Source organism: Ceratotherium simum, chromosome 30 (genome assembly GCF_057802395.1).
Source record: "Ceratotherium simum simum isolate JZ-2026a chromosome 30, ASM5780239v1, whole genome shotgun sequence".
Taxonomy (NCBI): Eukaryota; Metazoa; Chordata; class Mammalia; order Perissodactyla; family Rhinocerotidae; genus Ceratotherium; species Ceratotherium simum.
Genome location: NC_141929.1, coordinates 14,012,809 through 14,032,805, shown reverse-complemented (window position 1 = coordinate 14,032,805; position 19,997 = coordinate 14,012,809). Strand labels below are relative to the sequence as shown.

Below are 19,997 nucleotides of genomic sequence, written 5' to 3'. Positions count from 1 at the left end.
ACCTTAGCCTGGGTGCCTGGGAGGGGTCTGGGCTGCTTCTATGCTCATTCCACGTACACAGAACAGAGCAGGGAGGCTTCAGATTATGGCAATTTGAGCACCAACATTTGCCAACACAAAACAAGCAGTGGAGTTACTCTGAAGCAATGCTTAGCAACTCGAAAGTGGAAACCAGCGAGGAGAGAAGAGATTAATTTAGTGTCATTGCTCATCTGACCAAGGGCTTCAAAGCTGACTTTGCTTCCTTTGAAGGGGTAAGGGGCATGCTTGCTATGTGGACAGCAATGATTTCTTCCTCTCATCTCTCTTACACCTAGGTGTGAAGACTTTCTGTGGTCTTTCCCGCTTGCCTGTTACCCTTGACTTTTAAGCAAATGGGTGACAGGAGGAATTGGGCAAGAAGGAGGGGAGTTCTCGTGGTCACTCTCTTGATCTAAGGTAACTGGGAAGGTCCATCTCAGTGTGGGGTGATACAAAGAGCATGGATCTAGAAATGACTTTTTCACCAAGGGACCTTGAGCAAGTCATAATCTCTGAAGTCACAGTTTCCTCCACCAGAAAGTAAAGAAATGATCATTCCACTCACCTCGAAGGGTTTCAAGATTCAAATGAGGTAATATATCCATCAAAGTGTTTTATAAACTACAAAGCAATGTATACATGAGAAGAAGTGTTATTGTTCTTCTCACTGAGGCTGAATTTTTGTAGGAAAAATTTTCTCCAGCCCAGGTCTGCCTGGGTACCATAAATATTCACTAGTGTCCTGAAGTCTTTCATTATCCTATTATTCTCCATGTTCCCGGCTAGCTGAGGGCTAGTCTCACATACATATTCTTCCCCCCAAAACTATAAAATTAGAAAAACAAGCTTTACGACAGACAGGCTGGATTTCTTTCTTTTCCCATGGGCATGCTGTCTCATTTCTCTTTGCATGGTTGGCTTAAGTCATCTCCTTCCTTTGGGTGACTCACTTTTCAGTGGTGGACTGTGGGCAACTGAGGGCAGAAAGTAGTGGCCTTGGCAAAGCCTTGCACACACAACTCAATGCAAAGGGAGATGATGGCTCCAGGCTCGCAGATAGCCAAGGGTCTTATAGGTGCGCTGACAGATTTTTCAAATACACTTACTGCCAGTCTCACAACAAAGACAAGGAGACCAGTGAAGTATCTCACAGAGACTAGAAAATTGATAGGAGAGATGGCCACTTCGGGAGATTCTCTTGGTCATTACCTTTGCTGCATAACTCCACATTTCAATCCGGTCATTGAGGCGTTTTTTGCACTCAGGTTGTAACCTCACTCGCTTATCCTCCAAGGCCTCCATGAGGCAGGACATTTCTGTGGAAGGAAAGAGATAAGAAGAAGAGTCTGAAACAGTACAGAAGAGAAATTTCTGTAAGGTTGGGGAGAAGGGTACCTAACTACCAGAGAATTCAGATCTGTAGGCTACACAAAGTTCAATCCATTCTAGGAAACTGAACCCAAGATCTAACACGGAGAAGAATATTTAACTTTCAAGGATGGCTGTCCAGAGCCTCTCTCAAAATCTCTCTTTTTTATTGGGCACGCATGGCTCAGAAACAACTTTACACCTACCCAGGTTGCACTTCACATAGACTTATCTGTTGAGCCCAGTGTGGCCACTGGGGAAGTTGAAGAAGCTGGTCTAGTTTGGACAAGGGGTAAAAAGGGCCATGATGATGTCTTAACTTTCGCTTCCTTGACAAATAACTCAACTTTCCCTTCTCATCGAATCTTTACCTCTGGTCACGGCTAGGTCAGTTCAAACCTGCAGGATTATTCCTAAATTCATTTTGCCACAAAGCCTTATTCCCAGCATCAGTCAGGACCCCAGGGGATGTTGTCTATGGTTGAACTGAAGCTACAGAACAGAGTAGCAGCAACTGATGTCTCACAGGGAGTCTTTGCTCCCCCCAAGATAGTTCAGACAGTGTCAACGGGAACACAGTGACTTACGACGCCCTCGGCCAGGGGTGATGGCTGCACAGTGGTGTTTAATGTCCAGGGCACAAGCTGTATGAAGAACTGGGTCCACAAAGATGTCTGCTTTGCTTTCCTTCAGCATGTTTAATACTTCCTAGGAAGAGAACATTATTGTAGAGAGAGCTTTTGTAGAGAAAATGCATCAGATCTGTTGTCTATAAATACTTTATATACAAGCAAAAAGTTAAGGAGGGAAGGTTGAGTCAATAGACCCTACTGTGAGATAGGCGGCAACATGATGATGATGCAAAAAAAACCCGCAGATTTTTAGCATCCAATTTAATTCAATAAACAGACTTGCATACATTTCGTATGCAAAGCTGTGTGCTAAGCAAAGCAGGGGACTGTAAGATCAGATTTCGGTTTTTGGCATTCTGGTATGCCATATTATTAAATACTAAATGTTAGTTTTTATATTTGTTTAATACAGTTACTTTGTTACTTTAAGAAGTATGAAAATGTGAAATCTGAAAATCAGAGTAATATGCTATATTAAAATTCCCAATCAAAGGTCTATTTGCTTGCAAAATGTTTCACTTTACCTCCATTACCATCAAAAGGAAAAAATGAATTGACAGAGGGTAACTTCCACTCTAAGAATGATTCTCATCTGAGTTTAAAGATGTTCTGAATGAGACGAATATGAACATGATAGAACTTAAATCAGCTCTGCAGACTCTCCATTTATACATGATGAAATTACAGGACGTAAAGACAGGCCAGAAACACTTTCTTAAATAAAAATTAGTTTGCCCTCAATAGAAAGACTGTAATCCCCGTAAAACAACAATAAAAACAAAAAACCAAAAAACAAAACTCAAATATGGTTCAAAAAGTCCTTCTCAAAGTTAGATGGGATCATTTGATGACAAAGTAGTCTAAGGAAAATATCTGGATTTAGCTTTTAGCTAGCTCCTACCATTTCTCAGACCATGTAGAATCAGAAACATTTTTAGCAGATGAAAATATCTGCTAAATGTGATATAATGCATATAATGTCAAATATTGGAATTGATATTTTGCTTTGGTATAGCACTCACAGTGCCCTTAAATAACGGTCTAGTCATGGGGATGAGACATACTCACAAATAATTAGCAAGTGTAAAAGAATATTTAAGTTATAGGCAATTAATGTTCAAGAACCAAATTAAAGTTTGGTAAGAGGAAACAGAGCAGAATGCTGAAAAGAAAGGTTTAGATTTTATTACTAAGGAGTGCAGACTGGGGCCAGCCCGGTGGCATAGTGGTTAAGTGCATGCACTCCGCTGCGGCAGCCCAGGGTTCGCAGGTTCGGATCCTGGGCGCGCACTGACACACCGCTAGTCAAGCCATGCTGTGGCGGCATCCCATATAAAGTAGAGGAAGTTGGGCATGGATGTTAGCCCAGGGCCAATCTTCCTCAGCAAAAACAGGAGGATTGACAACAGATGTTCGCTCAGGGCTAATCTTCCTCAAAAAAGAAAAAAAAAAAAGACACGCAGACTATAGTATTATAAGGAACAAGAGAAAGAGAAGAGAAAAGCAAGCGGGGGAAAAATGGTGATTGACGGTGGTTACCTTTTTACACATTTCCGTTTTGATTTTGAGCAGGTTAACTTTGAGGCACTCCTCTACTTGACCTGTCTGCTCCTGGGCTGCTGCTTCTTCAGCACACAGATTGGAGATCTGTTTAGGGGACACACCAAAAATAAGCCCACCCCTGTTTTCACCAGAAACCTTGTTTCTGAAATGTGTTGATTTGGTGATCCTCCCACACATGTGCCCAGGGCTCTTCTCAAACAGATTCCTGGTGGATTTCTCTCCCCTCTCTCCTGTATGGGATGCTAGGCCCCGTTCTCCTTCACAAGGACTGGCACACAGAGTCAAAATCAGTTAATGCATATATCTTTATGTTGTCAACCCTGAGATTTCAGTCGTATTGTCCCAGGACTGGTCACAAAGAAGACTACTCCCTGATTCCACATGAAGTTTATACAGCCAAGTAAAATACCAGAAGCAAATGCTTGACATTTACAGAGGTTCAGTCAACTCAGACTCACAACTTGGAAACACAAACACAGGTCCTGAAACATAGCCTGCAGCACAGATTAAAAACATAACCTTCTTTGGACAGCTTTATGAGTAAGCTTCTTTGAAACAGCTTTAGCTATGATCCCCTAAAATTGACATATATTGAACAACATTTTTCACACGGCCTTTTTTAGCTAGGAAGTCACTTCCAAGGATAGGCACTTCTTTTTTTTTTTGGTGAAGAAGATTGGTCTTGAGCTAACACCTGTGCCAATCATCCTCTATTTTGTATATGGGTTGCTGCCACAACATGGCTTGATGAGTGGTGCAGGTCCACGCCTGGGATTCGAACCTGCGAACCTGGGCCGCCGAAGCATAGGGCACCGAACTTAACCACTATGCTACTGGGTTGGCCCTAGGATAGGCACTTCTTTATAGGAGCACTTCTATCTTTCTGGCAAGTCTTGAGGGTGTTCTGGTTGACCATCAGAATAAGGAGAAGGGAAGAACAAACTATATGTAGATAGATACAATAAAAGAATACTCTTGTTCCATAGAGAATTATGGAACCAACATTGTACAGTGACAGGACTAATGCCAAGTCTAACGCAGTGTTACAAAGAACCAGGAACTCAGACAATGGAGAGCCGAGAAGATGGGCCTTCAACTAACCCTGGATTCAGAGCTGAAGGGAAAGAGAGTAGAATAAACAACTTTTCTCCAGTAAAAACTTCTCTGAGGGCCAGCCCCGGTGGCCGAGCAGTTAAGTTCAGTGGCCTGGGTTTGGTTCCCAGGCATGGACCTACACCGTTCATTTCTCAGTGGCCATGCTGTGGCAGTGGCTCACATAGAAAAAAAAGAGGAAGATTGGCAACAGACGTTAGCTCAGGTGAATCTTCCTCAGCAAAAAAACCAAAAAACTTCTCTGTTCTCAACCAGTTTCATACTCAAATCCTACCTCATCTGAGCAGTGTAGCTGGAGCTGAGGATCAAGTCGGTAATCTAGAGCAGACTCCTGGATAATAATCCGGATCTGGTCTTCACAGTCTGAAGAGAGGCGCTACATGTGACAAGGGGAGAAAAAGTCAGCCTATTAGACAACTTCAGCTTTTTATTTCGCCCTGGCCTGCGGAAGGTATGAAAAAGGTCTTGGGGAAGTAGGAGCAAGCTAAGCATTTCAAAGAAAAAAACTGCCAGGAATAGTGGTGGCTCCATAAATACACCTCTGTGGAAAACCCAGGCCACTTTACCTGGTCAGCATATCTCAGCTTGAGGCAAGAGATGACTTGACCTTCTAGCTCCGAATCATCCTTGGCCTTAGTCAGGATACCATGACAGAATTTAGGAATGTCAGCTTTACAGGCTTTCCTCAGCACAGGGTTTAAGCGGTAATCTAGAGCAGAAAGTGATAAGTACATGACAAAATATTCCACCTGGATTCTCAAATTTTGAGATTCACCTTCCAAAAGGGGGCATATTATGGCAATGACCATGAATAAACCAATGATTTGTTTATTTAATAAATGTTTAGTGAGCTCACACTACAGTGTTTTTAATCAGCAATAGAATTCAGTGCAAGAGTGGATGTGGAGACCCCCAGGAATCCTACTCTGCAGCAACTCTGCAGGGTTTGTTCAGACCAAGATTTTAAGCAGTCCTCACAAAAATCAAGCAGACATCAGCAACTTTCCCCATAATATATTTTTGAAAACAGAATCTGCAACTCACCTTGTCCATTAAATTACAAGGTCTTGCAATGCAGAGGTGAAATTTCTCTGTTCTAAAACAGATTACCCATATATTCTCCTACCACATGCATGAAGTTTTATTAAATCTCTAGATGTTTCATGGAATGCTAGCCCCGATTCCTTTTGTACGCCCTTCAAAGGCAGTTTTCTATTTTTTCAGACTCCTCTTGCACATGACTTTCATTCTCTTCTTCCGGACACTCTTTAAGGAAGGAGTAAGTCGTTTTGCTTACATTCAGACTCTTCCCTTAAAAATTCACGATCAACAAACCACCTATAGTTTAACTATGCAAGTATATTGCCCACTTAATTCCATTTATGCTGTACTTAATGGGACCAGGACAGCCAAGCCAAGATTTTACCTGTGTTTTGGGTGATCTGGCGCTTGGTTATCATCTGTTTGCATTTGGGATCCATCAATTCACTGTTTTTATTTTGCTTCAAGCACTGCAACATGTTTTTGGAATCTGCTTCTGGACAGAACCTCTGCAAAGAAACAAAGTTTTATAAAAATAGCTATTCAAATACAACAATTAACATCATCTGTATCACTCTTACATCTATTGAGGAGCTTATGACAAGCAGCCAGAAGGCATCATGTGGTACAAGACAACTGGCTAAGCCTGAAAAAGCACTCAGTCTCAAGTCCCCCTTTCTTTACCTAGTCTCTGTTATATTTCTCACATTTCTTTCTACCACCTCACTGTTTCCTACTCTCTGTAGGATTGATTCCCTACCTACATGGCTATGTTACATTACATGGCATCTCATGAGCTTAAATCCTGTTTAAGCACGAATATAATGTTGTACCAAGTGGCACATAGTCCTCAAGCCGAATCTACCCAATCCCAATGGGAAACTTAGCAATTACTCACCAACCACTGTGAACAGAGATGTGGGGAAAGGATCCATCTGGTTCATCTGTTAACTATAGGGGCTATAATTCTACCAAACCCTGTGGGGCTAGCCCCTGTACACTTGTTAGTGTCCTTGAAGTCAGAGATACATTTTGGACTACTAATAAACTCTATCTGCTAATCCACAGTCTATCTGCTAATTATAATCTACTGATATCTTAATATGGGGACATGGATTGCTGATTGATTTTTATAAGTTATCTTATAGGGAGTGACGTGAGCATCATGGCAGAATGAGCTTCCCCCATTGAACTCTCCCCCTCTAAGACACAACAAAAAGGACATTCATATTCCAACAGAAGCTATTCACACAACACAGGGGACATCTGAGGCACCCAGGCAGCCGTACACCTAAGGACGGAGGTGCTAGAATCCTCAGAGGAAGTGGAAGGAGGTAAGAGGAGTCCTTCCCCAAGGACTGTGACCCAGAGACTGAGACCATGAGGCTCAGAGGAGGGGGATGGGTGGCTCGCCACGTGAAAACCAGCGCTCTCCAAGACCCCTCACGGCCCGAGGGGATACCCCTATGGAGGAAGTAGAACAGTTGCAAGGGTAGTTTCAACAAGCTAGCCCCTCAGGAGAGCAGAGAGTGACAGAGAGGTGAGAAACCTCTGAGATCAGGGAGGTGAAAGTACCCGGCCCGCCCAACTGGCACTTCAGCACAGCGGCACTTCAGCTCAGCCCTGTCCCGAGAGGCAGTGGCCCCCAGGCGCCCGGGCCCCACCAGCAGGGGCAGTGTGACCGTGCCCAATCCCCATAGGCAGCGGCCCCCAGGTGCCCGGGCCCGACCAGCAGCGAGGTGAGCTTGTGCTCTCGCACAGAGGCAGCGGCAGCTCAGGCCGCACCACACCACAGCCCCAGCTGCTCTGGCTGGACCAAGCCACAGGCCTAGCTTCCCCAGCTTCCCTGTGCCACGGCCCCAGCTCCTTCGGCTGGACCGTGCCCCGACCCCAGCTCCTTTGGCTTGACTGCACGCCCCCCCCCACCAGCTCCAGCAGCTTCGGCTTGGCCTGTGCTCAGGCTCCAGTGACTTGGCACCAGCAACTTCGGCCCAGCGCACTCCAGTTCCAGCTTCTTTGGCCCAGCTGTGCTCCAGCTCCCCCTCCTTCAGCCCAGTGCACTCCAGCTCCAGCTTCTTTGGCCCAGCGGTGCTCCAGCTCTTCCTTCTTCAGCCCAGCGCACTCAGTTCCAGCTTCTTTGGCCCAGCAGCGCTCCAGCCCCTGCTTCTTTGGCCCAGTGGCACTTCATCTGCAGCTGCTTCAACCCAACTGCACCCGAGCCCCAGCTGCTTCGGCCTAGCTGTGCTCCAGCCTCAGCTGTTCCCACACTCCAGCTCCAGCTGTCCCCACACGTCCCCCCCAGCAGCCTCCACTCAGCCATGCATCAGATCAGCCAGGGGCTGACAAGAGTGCCCACAGATTGAGGTGGGCCAGAATACACAGCCCTTGACCCCCACCCAGCGGCAGCAAGAGGAAACTGCGACCATATATTTTCACTACGAGAAAAGTAAGCCAATACTGACAGGCACCATGCAAAAAAATATTAAATCTCCAGACCAAAAGGAAAATGAAGAGCACCCAGAAGTCAACTCAGAAAGCACAGAAATGTATAACCTTGACGACAGAGAATTCAAAATAGCCATCATAAAAAACCTTAATGAAATACAAGAAAACACAGACAGTTCAACGAAATCAGGAGTTTCTTCACAAAAGAGATTTAAACTGTAAAAAAAAAACAATCAGAAATCTTAGAGATGAAAAACACAATGGAGTAGATAAAGACAAATCTGGAAGCCTTAAGCATCAGAGCTGACAACATGGAGGAAAGAATTAGCAGTATTGAGGACAGCAATGCAGAAATGCTCCAGATGGAGAAGGATAGAGAGCTAAGACTAAAAAGAAATGAAGAAACTCTCCAAGAAATATCCGACTCAATTAGGAAATCCAACATAAGGATTATAGGTATTCCAGAGGGAGAAGAGAGGGAAAAAGGAGCAGAGAACTTGCTCAAAGAAATAATATCTGAGAACTTCCCAAACCTGGGAAGGAGCTGGAAATACCAGTAAATGAAATAAATAGATCTCCTAAATATATCAACACAAAAAGACCCTCTCCAAGGCATATAGCAGTAAAGCTGGCAAAAGTCAACGACAAAGAAAAAATATTAAGGGCAGCTAGACAAAAAAAAATAACATACAAAGGATTTCCTATCAGGCTCTCAGCTGATTTCTCAACAGAAACTTTACAGGCTAGGATAGAGTGGAATGAGATATTCAAAATTCTGAAGGACAAAAACTTTCAGGCAAGAATACTCTATGCAGCAAAAATATCCTTCAGATATGATGGAGAAATAATAACTATGCCAGATAAACAAAAGCTGAGGGAGTTCATTGTCACAAGACCCCCACTACAAGAAGTGCTCAAGAAGGCCCTCATCCCTGAGGAAAAAAAGAAAGGGGATTCAAAGTTTTGAACAAGGAGGAAAATAGGTCGACAAAACCAGAAAAATTGCAGTCCTCTATCAAAATAGATTAGCAAACACTTAAACATAAAACCAAAGATCAAGGGAAGATAAGCACCAAGCATAAATATAACCTCATCATGTTAAACACAAACTAACAACACAAGAAGGAATAAGATATGACAACAACAACTTAGAAGGGGAAGAGGAAAGGGATTGAATTGACTTAGTCTAAGGGAATAAGAGGCCATCAAAAAATGGACTATCACATCCACGAGATTTTTTATACAAACCTCATGGTAACCACTAACCAAATAATCAGAACAGAATCACACACGATAAAGAAAGAGAAAACTAAGAGAAGCCCCATACAGAACTACCAAACTAAATTGGTAACCCAAAACACATGGGACGAGAAACAAAAGAAATACAAAAGAACCAGAAAGAGAGCGATAAAATAACAAGTCCCCATATATCAATAATTACCCTAAATGTAAATGGACTGAACTCTCCAATCAAAAGACACAGAGTAGTGGGATGGATTAAAAGACAAGACCCAACAATATGCTACCTCTAGGAAACACACCTCAGCTCTAAAGACAAACACAGGCTCAGAGTGAAAGGATGGAATACCATACTCCAAGCTAATGGCAAACAAAAGAAAGCAGGTGTTGCCATACTTATATCAGCCAACATTGACTTCAAGATAAAACAGGTAACGAGAGACAGAGAGGGGCAATACATAATGATAAAAGGGACACTCCACCAAGAAGACATATCACTTTTAAATATATATACACCCAGTACAGGAGCACCAAGGTACATAAAGCAACTATTAACAAACCTAAAAGGAGATATTAACAACAACACAATAGTAGTAGGGAATCTTAACACCCCACTCTCATCAATGGACAGATCATCCAGACAGATAATAAAGAAAGAAAGAATGGGAGTGCTCTAGCGGGTGCTAGCCTGGGCTGGCGGGCCTCGGGGGGAACTCCGGTGGCGTCTGTGTCAGCGCGCCCGCGCCGGGCCACGGCAATGGCCGCCGCCAGTGTCCCAGTCCCTGGAGAGGTCTCACCCCTCACCGAGATGCACTCAGGGCCTATTAGTCATCAGGTTTGAGGAAGCCCAAGAAGCCTTGACGATAGACGCATGTGGAGAAGAATCGTGGCCCCTGGAAAACCTGTCTCAGATGTTCATTCATGTCGGTGTAATGAACTGGCGTCCCCCCAAGCAAATCAGCACATGTGGACTTGAGAGGTGGCTCTGCCTCCTGGGCTTGCTCACACCACGGCTCTGGGTCCCCTTAAAGCAACTTCGCACCAGTCACCCTACGGCATCACCTTTCAGGGAGAGTTATTTGCAGTTATTAGAGTTCAAAACTCTAACTTGAAGGGAAAACCAAGATGATGTGAGATTTTAGGCATGGGTTAATTTCTTATTTTATTTTCCCAGCACCAGAGAATTTACGACATTTAGACAATTAATTATATATAAATCTAGCTCTGACTGGAAAATCCCTTTTCACTGCTACCTTAGTAAGACTTGACGATATTTATCTCCAGTCATTTTTCCTTTCCACCATTCCTTGGCACTCAGTTTTTAATAGCCAATGCTTAGCCAAGTTGATTTAAAGATTTACTGTCCAGATGTTGCATTTCATGAAAAATAGTAGAAGAAAATAGAGTTCTCATTTCTTTCCTAGTGTAATCACAGAGGCCACGGCACTGAGGACTACTTGCAGAATGTGCAGTCCCACAGAGACGCGGGTGGCTGGCACAACCATTACCATTACCAACCACTGCCAAACAACCATGACCATGCTGGCCATGCAAAGTACATTGATAAGGAAAGTGTTGATAAGGCTGTCTTACCTTTTAATATTTGTCTTTTACCAAAAAATGATGTTGAGTAATAGTCTATTGTCAACAAAATCTATCTTTCTGATTTTCTTTGCTACATTAACTCTTCAAGATCATGACTAACGGCTTTCTCATGACCCTGAATTTCCTGGATTTGTTTACTCAGCGCAACTGAGCAGGTCATTTCTACACATATCTTAGAGTCTCAATAATAAAAACTGTCTCAATTGACAGTGCCAAGGATTATGGAAAAAAAAAAAAAAAGAAAGAATGGACCTAAATGAAAAACTAGATGAGATGGACTTAATAGACATATACAGAGCACTCCATCCAAACACAGCAGATTACACATTCTTCTCAAGCGTGCATGGAACATTCTCAAGAATAGACTATATGTTGGGAAACAAGGCATGCTTATATAAATTTAAGAAGACTGAAATCATAACAAGCATCTTTTCAGACCATAATGCCATGAAGTTAGAAATCAACTACAAGGAAAAAAACCGGGAAAGTGACAAAGCTGTGGAGACTCAACAACATGCTACTAAACAACAAATGGACCATTGATGAAATTAAAGGAGAAATCAAAGCATATCTGGAGACAAATGAAAATGAAAATACAGCGTATCATATGGGATGCAGCAAAAGTGGTCCTGAGAGGGAAACTCACAGCAATACAGGCCCACCTTAACAAACAAGAAAAAGCCCAAATAAGCAACCTCAAACTACGCCTAACAGAATTAGAAAAAGAAGAACAAACAAAGCCTAAAGTCAGCAGAAGGAGGGAAATAATCAAAACCAGAGCAGAAATAAATGAAATTGAAATTAAAAAAACAGTCAAGGGCCGGCCCCGTGGCTTAGCGGTTAAGTGTGCGCGCTCCGCTGCTGGCGGCCCGGGTTCAGATCCCAGGCGCCCACCGATGCACCACTTCTCTGGCCATGCTGAGGCCGCGTCCCATATACAGCAACTAGAAGGATGTGCAGCTATGACATACAACTATCTACCAGGGCTTTGGGGGAAGAAAAATGAATAAAATTTAAAAAAAAAAAAAACAGTCGAAAGGATCAATGAAACAAAGAGCTGGTTCTTCGAGAAGATAAACAAAATCGACAAACCCTTAGCCAGACTCACCAAGAAAAAAAGAGAGAAGGCTCAAATAAATAAAATTAGAAATGAAAAAGGAGAAATTATAACAGATACCACAGAAATACAAAAGATTATAAGAGAATACTATGAAAAACTATATGCCAACAAATTGGACAATCTGGAAGAAATGGATAAACTCCTAGACTCATACAACCTCCCAAAACTGAATCAAGAAGAAATAGAGAACCTGAATAGACCAATCACAGGTAAAGAGATTGAAACAGTAATCAAAAACTTCCCAAAATATAAAAGTCCAGGACCAGATGGCTTCTCTGGAGAATTTTACCAAAAATTCAAAGAAGACTTAATACCTATCCTTCTCAAATTATTCCAAAAAATAGAGGAAGATGGAACACTTCCCAACACATTCTATGAGGCCAACATCACCCGGATACCAAAGCCAGGCAAAGACAATACTAAGAAGGAAAATACAGATCAATATCCCTGATGAACACAGATGTAAAAATCCTCAACAAAATATTGGCAAACCAAATACAGCAATACATTAAAAAGATCATACACCATGATCAAGTGGGATTTATACCAGGGACACAGGGATGGTTCAACATCCGCAAATCAATCAATGTGATACACCATATTAACAAAACGAGGAATAAAAACCATATGATCATCTCAATAGATGCAGAGAAGGCTTCTGACAAGATCCAACATCCATTTATGATAAAAATTCTCAACAAAATGGGTATAGAAGGAAAGTATCTTAACATAACAAAGGCCATATATGACAAACCCACAGCCAACATCATACTCAATGGGGAAAAACTGAAAGCCATCCCTCTGAAAACAGGGACAAGACAAAGGTGCCCACTGTTGCCACTCTTATTCAACACAGTACTGGAGGTTCTGGCCAGAGCAATTAGGCAAGAAAAAGGAATAAAAGGAATCCAAATAGGCAACGAAGAAGTGAAACTCTCGCTGTCTGCAGATGACATGATCTTATAGAAAACCCCAAAGAATCCATTGGAAAACTACTAGAAATAATCAACAACTACAGCCAAGAGGCAGGGTACAAAATCAACTTACAGAAATCAGTTGCATTTCTATATACCAACAATGAACTAACAGAAAGAGAACTCAAGAAGACAATCCCATTTACAATTGCAACAAAAAGGATAAAATATCTAGGAGTGAATTTAACCAAGGAAGTGAAAGACCTATACAATGCAAACTATATTCCTGAGTGAAATCAATGATGACATAAAGAAATGGAAAAATATTCCATGCACTTGGATTGGAAGAATAAATATTGTTAAAATGTCCATACTATCTAAAGCAATCTACAGATTCAGTGCAATCCCAATCAGAATCCCAAGGACATTCTTCACAGAAATAGAACAAAGAATACTAACATTCATATGGGGCAACAAAAGACCCCATACAGCTAAAGCAATCCTGAAACTCCTGGAGAAAATATAGGTAGTACATTACTCGTCATCAGCCATAAAGGGATCTTTTTGAATTCCATGTCTACTCAGACAAGGGAAACAGAAGAAAAAATAAACAAGTTGGACTTCATCAGATTAAAGAGCTTCTACAAGGCAAATGAAACCAGGATCAAAATGAATAGGGAACCCACCAGCTGGGAAAAAATATTTGCAAACCATATATCTGACAAGGGATTAATCTCCATAATATATAAAGAACTCACACAATTGAATAACAAAAAAACAAACAACCCAATCAAAAAATGGGCAGAGGAAATGAACAGACACTTCTCCAAAGAAGATATACAGATGGCCAATAGGCACATGAAAAGATGCTCAACATCACTAATCATCAGGGAAATGCAAATCAAAACAACACTAAGATATCATTTTACACCCATCAGAATGGCTATAATCACCAAGGCAAAAAGCAACAAATGCTGGCGAGGGTGTGGAGAAATGGGAACCCTAATCCACTGCTGGTGGGAATGCAAACTGGTACAGCCTCTATGGAAAACAGTATGGAAATTCCTCAAAAAATTAAAAATAGAAATACCTTATGATCCAGCTATCCCACTACGGGGTATCTACCCAAAGAACCCGAAATCAACAATCCAAAGAGGCTTATGCCACCCCTATGTTCATTGCAGCATTATTCACTATAGCCAAGACATGGAAGCAACCCAAGTTTCCCTCGACTGACGACTGGATAAAGAAGATGTGGTATATATATACCATGGAATACTACTCAGCCATAAAAAAAGACAAAATCATCCCATTTGCAACAACATGGATGGACCTGGAGGGTATTATGTTCAGTGAAATAAGCCAGAAAGAGAAAGACAAACAGTGCGTGATTTCACTCATATGTGGAAGATAAACCAACGCACAGACAGATAGAACTGCTTGGTGGTTACCAGGGGCTAGGGGGGTGGGGGGTGGGCACAAGGGGTGGAGGGATGCTCTTATACAGTGACTGATAAACAATAAAGTACAAAAAAATTTCACACACACAAAAAAAAGTTATCTCATTAAGCTCCTTCAAATCAGACCCCAACATTTCCACTTTTACAAAGGACTCAATTCTACCAGGCCCAGCTAAAGAGACTTCTTTTTTTTTTAATTTTTTTTTAATAATTTTATTTATTTATTTTTTCCCCCAAAGCCCCAGTAGATAGTTGTATGTCATAGCTGCACATCCTTCTAGTTGCTGTATGTGGGACGCGGCCTCAGCATAGCTGGACAAGCAGTATGCCAGTGCGCGCCCGGGATCCGAACCCAGGCCGCCAGCAGCGGAGCGCGCACACTTAACTGCCAAGCCACGGGGCCGGCCCCTAAAGAGACTTCTAACTTGCACAATTCTCTTTGGAATTTATTTGATAGGGTGAAAAGTTGCATTTTATTTTAAAGGGAAGCTGAAATAAGGGGTTAGAACCTGAAGTTTAATCTCTTGTATACGTGGGTAGATCCAAGAACTCACATCTAGACTGTCAAGTCAGTCCTGCTGCAGAGAACGTTCACTGAAGAAGCAATGAAGCAGAAGAATTTGTACAGCAGCAAAGCCTTTTTATTGTGGTAGATGGAGGATCAGGACATTCGATGGTGGCATTCATAGTATACCTACCACTCTACCCTCAAAATCAATCATATATTATTGCACATCTCTTTACTTGTGCCTCAGGTCAAAGTGAATCTTAGCTCAGTGGTTTTCAAACTTGAACATGCACCAGAATCCCCTGAAGGGCTTGTTAAAACAGACTCTCCACTCCCAGAGTTTCTGATTCAGTAGATCTGGGGTGGGGCCTGAGAATTTGTAAGTTCCCAGGTGACGCTGCTGCTGCTGCTCTAGGGACCAGACTTTGAGAACCACCATCTTAGCTGCATAAAACACATTGAAATGGAAAGCGTATATGAATTTGCTCTGAAATTTAAAGAAGTTTATATGTTGTTGTCATTTTTACTTACCCTCTGCTTAGCCCTTGGTTTTGGATCCCTTACCTTTATCATCTGCTTGCAGACTCTCATGAGCGTGTAGTCTAGTTCTGGGTCCATCATCTCTGTCTCCTGCAGCTTAAAAACCTTCTGGTGGCAACGGGTACTTAGCTGCTTCTTGTTTTCTTTCAGACATTCAATAATCTAGGGCATAAGAGTTATGGTCAAGTTAAGGGGTGTATGAAGGATTGATAATCCATGTATTCTGACCGAAGCATTCAGTTCTTAGTGTGCCCCATATTTTTCTATCCAACTACCTTCCATTTCTAATTCCTAGGTTATTAAGAATCAGGATTTCCTCACCAAGGAGAATTATATTTATAGATTTACAACCTCAGGGCTAATAGCAAATAAAACTGCATGAAATTACAGATGAACAGCAGGCTGCACTGGAGTCTAAAGGGAAGGAAACCCATTCAGGATTCCTAGTTTCTTCTGCCTTCTAGAGCTGTTCCTTGTCAAGATTCCTTCTGGAGCATACATTAGGCTCTTTGCATTTCCCTGGAGCAATAATCCTGACTAGACAGTAAATCCTTACCCCTGACAAATATAAAATCTCTCAGGGCAAACTTATATAAACAAATAACTACAATAGAAAAGATGAGTGGGTTAATATAAAAGCATAAAGTGCCACGGGATGGATTTTAAGATAATAATTAAGTATATCCTGAAATCTCCCCTTCTCTACACCAAACTTATAGATATTATTAAAAAAAAAGATAAAGAAGAGAAGCAGATGGGAAGCTGCAATAGCTAGGGAGGTAGCATGAAGTCATGAGATTTCTATGAAATCCTCAAGGCACAATCAAGAATCACCAAATAACTAAGGGAAAAAGGTACAAAAGCAATTAAAAAATATATTTAATATCCTCAGAGCAATACAGAAAGAAATGGTAAACAAGAATCAAAAACAAGTAGTTAGGAAAAGAACCAATTACAGATCTTGGAAATGAAAAATAAAATCCAATTGGTGGTCTAAGAGCAGAATGGACAGAGCTGAAGAATGCATTATTAAGCTGGGAAACAGAACTGAGGAATTACTTCAATGTAGTACAAAGAGACAAAAAAATGGAAAGCATGAAAGAAAAAGTTAGACATGGAGGACAGATTCAAATGCTCCAACTGTCTATCAGGAGTTCAGAAGGAAGGAAAAGGAAGGCAATATTCAAAAGAACAATGATTGAGAATTTCCTAGAACTGAAGAATGACATGAATTCTGAGACTGAAGGAACTAACCAGGATAAAGAAAACAAAAAACCATTCCTAATTACATCACAGTGAAATTACAGATCATTAAAGATAAAGAGAAAACTCAGAACTAGATTAACTATATAGAAATGAGAATCAGACTGACATCAGACTTGGCATCAGCAATAGTAGATACAGGAAGATAATGAAGCCATTATCTCAGAGGCTAAAGCACCCGAGCTAGAAGAGGTAGGTGAGTCCATGGAAGAACAACAACAAAAATCACTTGCTTGCACTTCACTCCTGAGGATTCTGGGTAGGGCTCTGTTCTGTGTATTAAAAAAAAAGTTCCCTAGGAGATTCTTATGTGACCTCTAGTTAAGAACTTCTGTGCAATGGAAACATATAAGGGAATAAATTAATTCTAGAAGTGCAGAGTGTTGGGAAAGCTATAGAGAGGAGGAGGCATTTGAAGGATCATTAGGAACTTATTGGGCAGACAAGGTGGGGAGGGACAGGGTAACCTGAAGAGGGAAGAAAATGAAGAGGAGACAAAGAGGAATGCAGGTGAGGAAGTTCGTTGGGGAAAAGTAGTCTGGCATAGCTTAAGAGGGGACAATCAGGCTGGAAAGGATGTGATGAGGCCTATCTCACCAGTGAAGAATTAATTATTAAAATGTTACCTTCATATTACTTTCACAATTAAAAAATAAACACAAGGGCTGGCCCCGTGGCTTAGCGGTTAAGTGCGCGCGCTCCGCTGCTGGCGGCCGGGGTTCGGATCCCGGGCGCGCACCAACGCACCGCTTCTCCGGCCATGCTGAGGCCGCGTCCCACATACAGCAACTAGAAGGATGTGCAACTATGACGTACAACTATCTACTGGGGCTTTGGGGGGAAAATAAATAAATAAATAATATTTTTAAAAAAAATGATTGTGTGTATTAAAAAAATAATAATAAACACAAAAAGTTACCTGAGCATTGCCATATTGCACAGTGGAACAGTAGTTCTTGATGTCACTCTTACAGGCTTCATACAGGTCTGGTTCCAGACGGATGTCTTCTGTCTGCGTGAGAGGGAACCAGCATGGAAAAGTGAGCTTACTTTAAGCTGGAAATGTCAGATGTTCCACATACTTATTTGTTGATTAGGTCTTGTATAATGACCACAACTTTTACACACCAAAGTGGCAGCAGTGTGGCCATTGCAGTAAAAGGACAAGTGGGATTTAGTTTCAGTTCTCCACTAACTAGCTACATGGCCTTGGACTTTCTTTGCAAAACAAAATGCTACCATCTACCCTGACCCTTTCACAGGATTGCTGTGAGATGAAATAAGATTAATATGATGTAAAAACCACTTTGGAAAGTTAAAACCATTATATAACTGTAGGGTCCTACTTTTATCATTATTATTTTACTGAAAGAGCTAGGTTCAAAGCTAGGGACCCAAACTCCCAATTACAATAGGGCATTTAAGCTAGCTCCACTTAAACATAATTATCACTGAATCACTACCACTATATGTGAAAATCTGGTAATGCAACTTTTGCAATATTAATGGTGTCTGGTGTCTATTACTAGTTTTTGCTTAGATTGAGGTGAAATAAGTATGATTCACAATATAAAACATATTATAAAATATTTTTAGCTGTCTGCTTAACATGGTTTGGGCTTAACCTCAAAAGAAAAGTAAGAAGTTTCCTCTTACAGTGCACGCTGTGGTTGACTTCCCAATATCCATTTCACCTCGATGATGAGTAAGCTCACCAGTGTGTGGCATTCCCCTGGAGACTATTGCTCAGGCACAGTCTCAAGTGAGCACAGATCTCAAGCTGACATAATCAAATTGACAGGAAGGATCTTTATTTCATGCTGGGGGTAGTTTTCTCTCGTTTTTATTTTCCTGCTGGAGATGGATATTGGAGTGAGCAGCCATTGTGCAGCCATGAGGGAAACCAGCCTTACGATAAAGCTAGTGCCAGGGACAGCAAAGCGGAGAGGGAGAGACCCTGGATCCCTGAGGACATTATTGACGCGATGACTGCATGACATGCTTACAGCTTGTCTTGCAGCTGGACTTCCAGTTATGTGTGGTATTTCATTCGCACATAAATTATAAAAATATTTTATCGTTCAAAAAAAGAAACGTAAAGCAAGAAGCTGCCATATGGTAAAATTTTAGCACAGGGCTCCAAGTCTTAACCTGTTATGGTTAAGACTATTGTTATATAGTGGCTAATAAAATCTTCCAATTTGCCCTCGCCTCTCACCCAACTTTCTAAGTCCTGCCCCTGTGGCTTCTGGGACCAGAGGCTGTGCTACGAGGCATTACCATCTCCAGCTCCTCCACCCGCAGCTGCTTGCGGCACTTCAGGGACACCCTGTGTTCCTTGGCTTCCTGTAGAGTGTCATTGCGCACGGTGGTACTCAGGCAGATCACCACATCCACCCTGCAAAGGAAAAGAGAAGGCCTGAGACTGGCAGGAGCCACACGAGGGCAGACAGCTGAGAACTGGACTGGGGCAGGGGCCACACCACCTCCCCAGAATCCATGACCCCCTTTTTCATGTTTCTGAATGCCTTTCCTGTAAGTCGCACTGTGTTTTTAGAGCGCTAAACGCAGCAATGTGACTACGTATGTCATAAAAGTTGGGCCACAGCCCGAATGCTGACTACATTGCTGACTGCTGGGGAGGCCAGAGAGGGGACATGTGTACAAGGACACTTCAACACTTGTTTTGTTAAAAACGTGATCAGAGAAGAATGCTGCTCTTAACTCTGAACTGTGTCTTTGATGTACTGTGAAACTCATTCCTAAAAGGTACAGAAACCTGAGCAAAATGGGAACTTGGTTTATTTGAGGGCAAATGTGTTCTAGAAATGTGCCTTTTCAAAGAGCAACATGGAAGAATTTGGGTAGCCATGCTGTAAAAGCTCATCACTCTCCTCCTTAAGACCTAATTCTTAAATGAATAAAGGTTTTGTTTCTTAACTAGATCTCTAACTCAGTAAAAGCCTCTGCTGCTTCCCTGAAGAGATGACATAATGGAACGATGTCAGAAGAAAGTCAATTAACCTCTTTTATACACAGTGCAACTTGCTCCTCTAAGTAAACAATCTGTATCTGCTTCATCAGTTAGATGGCCTGAACCTGGAAAAACTGAAAATGCTCCTTTAAGCTATAGGCTCTCCATACCAGAACTACCACCACCTAGGC

At 42.0% G+C, this 19,997-nt stretch overlaps 1 protein-coding gene across 1 annotated transcript in view; it reads right to left on the bottom strand.

Annotated features, from left to right (window-relative positions):
- Nucleotides 1–19,997, bottom strand: part of GLG1 (golgi glycoprotein 1) — a 152,993-nt gene that overhangs the window by 5,904 nt on the left and 127,092 nt on the right. Inside the window, exons 17-25 of the mRNA XM_014792685.2 lie at nt 19,113–19,230; nt 17,752–17,844; nt 15,594–15,731; nt 6,124–6,247; nt 5,264–5,406; nt 4,972–5,073; nt 3,561–3,668; nt 1,977–2,097; nt 1,231–1,337 (exon numbers count right to left, since the gene is read on the bottom strand). Coding sequence (XP_014648171.1) covers nt 1,231–1,337; nt 1,977–2,097; nt 3,561–3,668; nt 4,972–5,073; nt 5,264–5,406; nt 6,124–6,247; nt 15,594–15,731; nt 17,752–17,844; nt 19,113–19,230 — 1,054 coding nt within the window. The remainder of the gene's footprint in view (nt 1–1,230; nt 1,338–1,976; nt 2,098–3,560; nt 3,669–4,971; nt 5,074–5,263; nt 5,407–6,123; nt 6,248–15,593; nt 15,732–17,751; nt 17,845–19,112; nt 19,231–19,997) is intronic.